The sequence below is a fragment of the Thunnus albacares genome, chromosome 4 (genome assembly GCF_914725855.1).
Source record: "Thunnus albacares chromosome 4, fThuAlb1.1, whole genome shotgun sequence".
NCBI classification, from domain to species: Eukaryota; Metazoa; Chordata; class Actinopteri; order Scombriformes; family Scombridae; genus Thunnus; species Thunnus albacares.
This window is the reverse complement of record NC_058109.1, coordinates 19,833,131-19,842,812: the sequence shown is the minus strand read 5'-3', so window position 1 is coordinate 19,842,812 and position 9,682 is coordinate 19,833,131. Positions and strand designations below refer to the sequence as shown.

At 41.7% G+C, this 9,682-nt stretch overlaps 2 protein-coding genes across 3 annotated transcripts; one reads left to right on the top strand and one right to left on the bottom strand.

Annotated features, from left to right (window-relative positions):
- The first annotated feature begins 48 nt into the window (after positions 1 to 48).
- On the top strand, positions 49 to 2,330 carry LOC122980219 (transmembrane protein 240-like). 2 transcript variants are annotated; one of them, XM_044347997.1, is made up of 4 exons: positions 49 to 376; positions 514 to 621; positions 1,304 to 1,512; positions 2,134 to 2,330. In XM_044347997.1, the coding sequence occupies exons 2-4, from the start codon at positions 536 to 538 to the stop codon at positions 2,283 to 2,285; spliced, it is 447 nt and encodes a 148-aa protein (XP_044203932.1). In that variant the 5' UTR covers positions 49 to 376; positions 514 to 535; the 3' UTR covers positions 2,286 to 2,330. The 2 variants fall into 2 exon arrangements, with proteins under 2 accessions (XP_044203932.1, XP_044203930.1); XM_044347995.1 differs by having other exon boundaries at positions 54 to 300.
- A 1,018-nt stretch (positions 2,331 to 3,348) lies between these two features.
- On the bottom strand, positions 3,349 to 9,458 carry atad3 (ATPase family AAA domain containing 3). Its single transcript, XM_044347930.1, has 16 exons — positions 9,130 to 9,458; positions 8,470 to 8,546; positions 7,686 to 7,787; positions 7,449 to 7,508; positions 7,279 to 7,348; positions 7,011 to 7,176; positions 6,725 to 6,794; positions 6,040 to 6,195; positions 5,871 to 5,927; positions 5,632 to 5,757; positions 5,393 to 5,517; positions 5,209 to 5,260; positions 5,016 to 5,086; positions 4,757 to 4,924; positions 4,200 to 4,308; positions 3,349 to 4,111 (listed from the first exon to the last, which is right to left on the bottom strand). Exons 1-16 carry the CDS (start codon positions 9,323 to 9,325, stop codon positions 3,632 to 3,634), a joined length of 2,085 nt encoding a protein of 694 aa, XP_044203865.1. The 5' UTR covers positions 9,326 to 9,458; the 3' UTR covers positions 3,349 to 3,631.
- Between the last annotated feature and the right edge of the window lie 224 nt (positions 9,459 to 9,682).

The following is a 9,682-nucleotide window of genomic DNA, read 5'->3' as shown; positions in this document are numbered from 1 at the left end:
GCTGAAGTTCGACGGAATTCGAATAGAAATAAGTTACGTACATACGTTGCATTAATGAAGGTAACCATGGCAACTTCTGTAATTCATTGAAAGCAGAAAACAGTGATTGGTTGAACTATCTGTAACTGGGAAAAGTAAAATTGTCCATCACTGACTGTTCTCCGGTGGTTAGTGGATAATTAGCCGAGCAGGAGCAGGTCTGTGAGTGAAGGCAGCGGCACCGTGCGGATGTTGAAGCTCGGATAGTTTACCGGGAGACTCGGGAGTCCTTTTTGTCTCGTCTCGGAGCGCACAAAACATGTAAGCAACGTTTGCTGACGAGTCTGGATACGAGAGCATCATGGTTCTCCTAATTTTAGGATCTTCAGTTGTGATGGTAAAAGATAATGTCATGGTACAAAACGCTATTTAGATGATTGGACCATCAAAATTTAGCTAAAGTCTTGTTTTTTTTCTGGATGTCTTTGGAATAACATTGCTGCGGAGTTGACTTAAGCTGTTGTTTTGTTTCAGACTGTGACTTTCCCTGAAGGACATGAACGCGTTTCTTGACCGCTTTCACAACTTCGTCTTGCCGTTAGTGAGAGGAGAGGACCGCGTCTGCTCCTGCACCTGCGGAAGGTAAAATACAGAAAGACACTTTGCTTTACTGTTGCACACAACTCGACGCTTTAAAGCCCCAAAAACAACAATAATCTCCAAACTGCAACTGCGTTTCCATTGAAATTGATGAATGAATCCTGGATATTTAACTATCTCTTGGCTCTCAGCTCCAAACATGAGTTTTCAGTATTTACTCCCTTTTCAGAGCCAGACAGAAAATGTCCTCACTTCTGAAGCCCATAAAGCCTATTTTAAACTCCCTGGGCTTTTAAAAAATGTAAAGCTATTAGTTGATTAATTGATTAATCAGCAATTATTTTGATAATTGATTAATCGCTTGGGGTATTTTTTTCTCTCTTCTCTCAAATACTCTGATTCCAGCTTTTGAGGATTGAGGATTTTTTCTGACTGTTTATAGACCAAACAACTTATCAATGAATCAAGAAAATAAATGATAGATTTGTTGCAGCCCTATAAAAGTGCATTGTCACTCAAAGGACTGTTTTTCTTAGTTCTTGATAAATTGATGTTTTGAAGATCTACAGTGCATATTTCACAAAATATAACTTTTGTCAAATTCCTTAATCTTCTAGTGCTTTCTACTCTGATGAATGTATCATCCCATAACCCCACTGACACTGTTGTCACTTGACTTTTCTGTGTGCCAACGTCCCACCGGCTCCTGCTCTGTCCTCTGCAGGTATCAGATCCATCGTATCGTTCCATATCATGAGGCTCAGTCCGTGGTGGATTCCAACATCAACTACTTTGTCAGTGACATCATGACCAAGCAAGAATTGGATGTGATAGCTGGGCTGCTCCTCGGTCTCTGCATCAGCTGGTTCTTGCTTTGGCTGGATAGTGTTTTGCACTCGGGGCTCAGATACTGGAGGGCAAAGCGACTGAACAGTAAGTCAGTGGGGCTGCTCTTTGGTCAAGATACAAAAGAAAGAAAGATCTGAATGGACGTATATATTATACATTATATATTTAAGCAATAGTGTTGCTGTAAAGAGATTTTCAGCCTGATGTCACAGCAAATTCATACTTGTTTCTACAAAAATAAAGATCATATTTTTTGGTCTATTGAATCTAGTCTATGAATCGAGTCTATGAATGGAGAGGAGTGGACAGAGAAGACTCAAACATAAACAAAACCTTAAGCTAACCACACCAAAATTAATGAACATAACAGACGTAAAACAGAAAGAAAATAGAAAATAGGTATGCTGGTATTTTCCATAATGCAAATTTATGGTAAATTTACCAAAATAAGGGCAATTTCTCTCACAACCTGTTGAACTTTTTAAGTATTGCAACTTTTCAAGATTAAATGGAATACTTTCCTTTCACTTTAATGAAATATCTCTCCTTACTACTCTGATTTCCCTCTCCCTCCCATCTGACTCAACTACGTTCATGTCATTTCTCCCTCCCCCTTACACATACACACACACACACACACACACACACACACACAAACAAAAACAAAAGAGCCGTTCACCAGCCCAGTTTTATCTTTCTTTCCAGATGTGGGTTTCTTGTCACGGCTGCCCAAGTTCAGTAACTCAAAGGACTTGCTCAATCAGCTACGTCCCAAACACACTCGACTCGAGGACTCAAGGGGGAACATGGTGCACGTCAGGCGAGATGCGCAACATAATATTAATGGAAGCATTTGACACTGAAAAGATAAAAAATGTGAATTAAATCCAACAATTACTGTGTGTGCTGTTTTCTGTCTAATAAGTAAATTCCTTGAAGTTGTGTTTTTAATGGAAATGATGCTTTACCTAAAAATGTTAACTTATGGAGAATAATGACTAGTCCCAGTGCTTCACAATCAAAAAAGATTAATTAAAACCACAGAAAATTACAATTAAGAGATCAGAAAGATGGGGCCAGGCCATGCAAAGAGCCTTAAATTAACTAATAAACTCTAAACATAATTTTCACAAGAGGTGAGACTTGGTTTTATTGAAAAAAATTGTTGCATTGTAAATAGATTTACACTTAAAATCAGTTTCAACTTGGGACTATTGTACAATCAATTATTTTTGAATGAAAATACTAGTGAATGCTAGCACAACTTTTGTTGTATTTTTAATGAAGCCACACAGTATTTTGTGCTTGTGGTTATATTTTTTCAGTTTTATCTCTCTGTTGAACAGCTCATCCATCACCATAAGAGACCTTTCACTTTCCTAATCAGGATCACCAGATTTGTGGTTTCTTTATGTGACGTGATCATACATCATAGTGCGTGAAGGCCTGCTATAACGTCTTGACAGGGAGTTTTATCATGTGGTCTGCTCCGAACCAAGGACAGCGTCATGCCCTTGAACTGCTTCGTATAAGAAGGTGGGGCCATTACTGTGAAATATTAAAATCCCAGGTGGATTCTTATAGGACGGGATCACTGCGTCATCCGCTCGTAACCTTTCGTCTCTACTAGCACCTCTGCTCTTATATATTGTGTCGCTTTATCATGTGTTTTCAAAGCCATATACAACGGTTGGCAATGTCACTGCAAGGTCTGATCTCTTTAAATCATCCATCAGCATTTTATGAGGGTTTCGCAGGGTTAAAACAGATGTCACACCTCTGACTGTTGATTTCTAAATGTAGCAAAAAGAAAGGTTAACTCCACTGTCTCTCGATCATTGAGGTGTTAAAACTCCAAGCTACAGGGCATATTGTCATATAACAACTTTATCCCAAAACATTTGTAAGAAACCTCAGAGCTTTTACTGTTTATAAAAACACAGATCATTTTAATCATTTCAACAGAGACACTTAACTGTGCACGACATTTATATACTGATATTACAGACACACTGTCAGGTACACTTTTACAATGTTTACATTATATATTAGAATGAAAGAGTCTCAGGCGTCATTTGTGTTTTGATCATCTTCTGTCATAAAGACAGTCCAGCAGACTTTTAGACATAAACTGACAGACTAGTTAAAGGGGCAGGACACTAATGTTTCTAGTCCAGGCAGCCCCACTGAACAAATCTACGACTCAAACTGGAGTTCCATCCTTTGGAGGAGATCCAGTCTTGTCTTCCTTTTCCGCCTTGCCCTCACCGTCAGCGGAGGCAGCGGGCTGAGCTAAACTCTCCGCTGTTGTCGCAGCTTCTGCTTTGACAGCATCTTCACAGTCCTGTCCAGCTGGGACGGCGGTTTTTCCCTCAGCTGGTGTGTCTGAAAGAGGTGGTGTCATCTCCTGTGGTATACTGTCACCTTCTTGCTTCGTATTAATCTCTAGGACCGGAGCGATCACCTCCTGAGCCTGAGGTGTCTCGCTGACGGGCAGAGTGAAGCCCATTTTTCCTTCACTGCCTGTTGCCCCAAGTGGTGGAGGTGTAAGGGTCTTGGTCTGAGCCTCCTCGTCTCCGTGCAGCCAGTCCATCTTCTGAAGGTGCTGCTTGACAGCGTCGTCAACCCGAGCATCAATCATAGCCTCCGTCAGGACGCCGTCTTCAGAAGAATATGCTGCTGCCTGTGAGCACATGAAGCAACACACGTTTGACACATTCTTTTACTTTTATCATGTATAGCATTGTTTAAAAAGACTGTAGGGAACGTACCTGCCAGGCCACACCCAGCTTAGAAATCTCTCTGCCGGACATGCCTTCTGTCCTCTTTGCTATCTCAGAGCACTTTTTACCGTAGTCAAACTGTGCCAGCTTCATCCTCCTGCACAAAACCACATGAGACAGAAACACAAGGATGACATCGTGAGGGAGGTGGGAACAACATGATGAGTTTCCTGCTGTTTCTTTCTGACTTTGTTGTGTTTTTGCAGCTCAGTTCATTGCCTGCTGGTCTGTGTCTGTGCCCCGACCCCATCGTCTATCAGCCTCCATCACACATCTGAGCTCTTTGTAATTAAAGCCTCACATGGCTGGCCAGGCTCCACGCGCCCAGCAGGCTGTCTCTGAGCCTGATCTTATCCTGGCACAGCCCTTTTAGTCAAATATCACTTTAACAAATATAATAAGACTCCTCAAAATCACTCAGAATTAATACATCTACATCTATGCGAGTGTGCAGACATGGTAGACTGATCTAATTACTTGTTTCAGTATGCATCCCTAGTGTGCCTGTTGTAACATCTGTGTTGTAGTGTAGGGATTGTACTCACTGCCTCCCTCCAGTGGCGGGCTCAAGCACGTATCTGTCAAAGTACAACCGTACCAGCCTCTCCCTCTCCTCAGGGCCTGGCAGAGCAAAATTCACTATTTCATCTATACGGTCATTTATGGCCCAGTCAAACTGCTCTGGCTGGTTACTGGCCAGAACCAGCATGAACCTGCAGGACAAAATAAACAAATCAAGCTGTTAAGAGATGTGCTGGGAGGTTGAAGGTTTAGGTTACAGTCCAAATAAAAATGAATTCTTACTTGTTGCTCTGTTCTCCAGTGCGATACAAGAAAGCATTCAAAGTGGCTCTCAGGTCTTCACTAATCTTCTCCTGCAAAAAGAAAGAATGACGATTGAAGGTTAGTTAAAAGTCAAGGAAAATGTCATTTTGGAAAGGGTAATAAAAAGGGAGAAAAAAAAACACATTATTGTCCAAAGTGCACACAGACTTACAGTGGATCTCTTGCGAAGGAACGCATCAGCTTCATCAACAAAAAGCAGCAGTCTGTAACATAAAAACACACGATAACCTTATCTGTTGGTATTATATCTGGAGTAGACAGTGTTGCTGTTTATAATTTATATGCAAATTAACCTCATTCGATATAATATCGAGGTGCGTATATGTTAAGCATACCCGCGTCGATTTGTGTTAGCCCAGTCAAAGACTTTGTGCATGGCAGTCACGCCATCCCGGCCCATGGGTGCTACATCACCACCGGTCATGATTGCATAGTCCATCCCAGAATGCATTGCCAGCTTCTACTCAAAAGAAAGAGAAATGTATCACATGTAGGCAAAGTATCACTTTCCATATATATTATGGTTTAAAGTCGGTCAGTCATCAGTTTAAATCATTTAGTCACTGAGGTGTACCTTGGCAAAGAGAGTTTTGCCGGTTCCTGGGGGCCCGTACATGAGGATGTTCCTGTAAAGGCCGTGGTTCTGCCTAGTGTTTCTTGTTGCTATGGCAATATCACGCACACGCTCCTCAAGGGTAGGCTAAGAATTTTTTTTAAAAAGCATTAATGTCAGGTGGTTATAAAACTTAAAATATAAATTTGTTACAGTCTTCCGATATGTGGTGTAAGAGCTTTTATATAAATTCTACTTACACTGAGCACAACTCCTTCAAGGGCATCCTGAGGTTTGCTCTTCAGACGTTTGACCGTCTACGTAGTCAAGAAGAAGGGACAGAAAGATTGTCCATATAAGAAAATTTATATTTTTAAAAATCCACATTTTAACAAAATGTGAACAAGAATCAAATTCCACATTAGCTACCTTCACAGGATGCTTGATGGCCTCTGCCACAGTGAACCGGGACGTCTCCCGAACCAGCGACGGCTTCCCCAGCCTCGCTTCAATGTAACGTCCCGCCACTGCTGTTGCGTTCCGGGCTGAATACACTCCCACTGCTAAAAGAGTCAGTCCCGCCACCTGGTGATGTGAAGGAAAATATAATAAATATTGGTCACTCAATTCTAACCCATTTCAGGTTCGCCCACCGCGACAGTCCAAACATTTAAACTGAAATTCTTGTGTCATCAATTGCATGATACTAGCAAATGTAAATATGGGTAATAAAAGGATTATAATACTGATGCTTCTATTCACATGTAAGTTTTTCAGTGAAAGAAAACACTCAACTTGCTTCAGCTGCTTCTGATTTAACTATATTTTTCTTAAGTGTGAAATTTGTGAGTATCAAGATGTGTGGTTCGTTTTCCTCATCTGTTAAAAACAAAAAAGTACCAAGCAATGATGAATGTGAACTAGAACCATCTAGTACATAAAGTATATAAACTCATTTATTTGTTGGGAATTTTACACCAAACTAATCTATTTTTTTTGTAGTCAAGGCTTTCAGAGAACTTGTTTGGTTGCACATCAGTGAAACTAAACTCCTTTTTTTAAATATTGTACAATCGTTCAATAAACTTATCGTGGATGGAAACAAACGTCTCACCGTGGCTGTGACTTTGTCCCAGTCTGACACAAAAGCCCTGAATCCTTCTCCAAACACAGCACCTGCAGTCCTAAAAGCAAACAGACATTAACAGTCAGCAAATGTTTTGTGTGTTGTAATACAAAAAAAAAACTGACCAGGTATGTTATAAACTGGTTTGCTTTATCATCTTCAGTTTCAAGTAGTTACATGATTCAGGACACCAAGAACATCACTACACTACATCTAATCATCAACATTAGATCATATTATAGCGTGAAATCATAGAAAAGTCAGCACGTCTTACTTTATGGACTCCAGGACCGTCTGTCTGTGTTCTGCAGCCTTCAGACGGATTTGCTCGCGGATGATATCGGCGTTCTCTCTTTCAACACGGGCTCGTGCTTTAGTCTCGGCCTCTATACGCAGAAGCTCGTTCTTGTGCCTCAGTTCCATCTCGTGCTCTATCGTTGCTATAAAAACCACAACAACACAAAGTACATAAACCTCCGCTCAACATTTTGAAAACGTTCCACAAGATCCTGTCATGAGTGTTACTGCGGTGAAGTTCATACCTTTCCTCATGGCCTCCTGTTTCTGTACAGACTCCTCCTGTTTGCGAAGGTTCTCCTCATTCAGAGCTTGCTGGTGGAAGAAAAGAGAATTAAAAAAAAGACATTTTTGAATTTGATATTTCATCTTGTTTATAAGGATTTTATACTAAATATGGAGGAGATAAACTCACCTGTTGCCTTAGTTGGTCTTCATATCGCTGTCTGGCCAGCTTGTCTTGGTACTGAGCTCTCTGATGGGAAAAAACAACATAGTGTAACTATACAACCCAAATTGGTTCACTGCTGCAACATACTACTAATTGTTCTTTACTTCATTTACTAAAAGAAAAGGAAATGTGCTTCAACACATATTGAAGCATTTTGGCTTATTTTGTTATCAGCAGACCCTCCTGCAGTTCTGTTCTCACCGCTTGATGCTGCTTGGTCTCTTCATTCAGAGTTTTCCTCCTCTCCTCAGCCTGGATTCGCATCTGGTCACCTTTGAGCTGCTCGACTGCTGCTTCGTACTCCTGTTACAAAGGATGCCAGAACTATTAGACTCAAGCAATACACTAGTGAACATTTAAATCTGTTTTTGACCCCATCATCAGCTCAGTTGTGTCACTTTAGAGTAATATTCAGACGTACACTCATGGGGCTTTGAAGTAGTGGTATTAGACAATTTGACAGATCTGGAGTGGAGATAGAAATGAACACTTTGTTTAACAAGACTTCTATTTTTGGCAAACAAATCTGTGAGTTGATTTTAAACCTACTTATCCACATTAATATTTAGACTTCAATTGATCCAAATGTCAAACTTCCTCATCTGTGACATGACAAGTAATCTTTAACTTAAGTAATCAAAATGTGTGCAGCTTTCATCAAGATGCAGCACAAAGATAAAGCTCTAATAGATGCAGTTTGACTCAGTAAATAATATGCAATATTTACTTTTTACCTTTCATAATACACAGTGTAAAACCTGCTGTATAGTTATTCTCTCATTCTCCACTGACTGTGTCATGATGTCGCTACATCTTCCAGCGCCACTATACACCCGTATATCACATGATTTTTTTTAACATATTCTGTAGTTGATATAAATTGAACTAGAGAAATAAACTTAATTCTCTGGAAAAAAAACTCACTGATGTCCGGCTGAAAATCAAGAGTGAAGCAGCACTTTACATATGTGAGCGTCTGCTGTACCTTCATTTTGCTCTGGTGCTCCATCTGTGTGGTCTGCTCCTGCATGCGAGCCAAGTCCAGAGCTTCTTTGGCATGTCCTGGATTTAGGACAGACAACGACACAGAGCTGAAAGATGTGACTGCTTCATAAAGTATGATTATAAATCCTGCTGGTGGCTCAGTGATCTACAGTATGATGGATCTGTCTCTGAATCCTGACAGCGCTCTCTCTCTCTCCCTCTTTCACCTTTCTGATCTTCCTCATATTTAAACTACGATTAATTATACTTAAAGTAAAATAATGAATACAAATCAAGACAGAAACAATTGGAGACCCTTTGCATGAGTGAGGCACAAGAGGCATTTGTGTGTTGCAAGCCAAACTGCAAGGCAATGACCTTTGAACCCTCTCCACTAGTTTGAATGAAGGTGAGTGCAGCAAAGCCATTTTCACGAGCAAAAATGGCACAAATGAATTTTTACATTAACTTAATTTGTATAAATGAATAAAACGGATGATGCCTGTGAGTCTGGGCCTCATTGTCGAAGGTGTTGCAGTAGCATGAACCGGAGAGGAGCAGTTCCCAGCTGGATGCTGGTGCATCACGACTTTCAGTGACAAGTAAGACCTCTACCCCGGTGACCCACCCACAGCTAACCTGCCACCTCCCGAACACTTACGGGACTTGTCGAGCTCCTTGGCCGCCTGAGCAGCCCGCTCCAGCCCGGTGGGATCGAAGTTGCTCCATTTGTCCTTGGGTTTATCTCCGCCGCCGCCGCCGGAGCCCCCGGCCGGTGGCGGAGGCGGCGGAGGCTGCACCGGGAGGCCGGGAGGCACTTCAGGCTGCCCCTTGTTCAGGCCGAACAGCCACGACATGTTGGTGGCAATAAATAAATTAGAGTTTAGCCGGTTCTGTGCGGAGCGAGAGGTAGCAGCTGCCGCAACTGTCACTGCACTTCCTCCACACGCGTGTCACGCCGCAGTCTTTTGCGCAAGTGCAGCAGAGAGCGCAGGTTTCTGTGAATAACAGCGACGATGATTGGCTGGTGACGAGTACGTCTTCTTACCATTGGCTGTCCCTGCAGCGGTGTTCAGTAAAGGTCATTGATAGAGTCCCGCCCCCAAAGGGTACGGCAGCCGCAGAGGGTCAAAATGTGTCCACATCACAAGTAAGGACATGGTTTTCTCCAGTTGCATCAGACTGATTGTGGTTTTATAAGTCAGGTCAGTGAC

What these genes read in the sequence shown, in the direction of transcription:
- LOC122980219 (XM_044347997.1), top strand. Translation starts at nt 536, where the DNA reads ATGAACGCGTTTCTTGACCGCTTTCACAACTTCGTCTTGCCGTTAGTG. An exon ending in TGCTCCTGCACCTGCGGAAG is followed by an intron (nt 622 to 1,303) that starts GTAAAATACAGA and finishes TGTCCTCTGCAG; the next exon opens with GTATCAGATCCATCGTATCG. An exon ending in GAGGGCAAAGCGACTGAACA is followed by an intron (nt 1,513 to 2,133) that starts GTAAGTCAGTGG and finishes CTTTCTTTCCAG; the next exon opens with ATGTGGGTTTCTTGTCACGG.
- atad3 (XM_044347930.1), bottom strand. Translation starts at nt 9,325, where the DNA reads ATGTCGTGGCTGTTCGGCCTGAACAAGGGGCAGCCTGAAGTGCCTCCC. An exon ending in GGGACAAAGTCACAGCCACG is followed by an intron (nt 6,196 to 6,724) that starts GTGAGACGTTTG and finishes TCACATCACCAG; the next exon opens with GTGGCGGGACTGACTCTTTT. An exon ending in CCATCAAGCATCCTGTGAAG is followed by an intron (nt 5,928 to 6,039) that starts GTAGCTAATGTG and finishes TTGACTACGTAG; the next exon opens with ACGGTCAAACGTCTGAAGAG.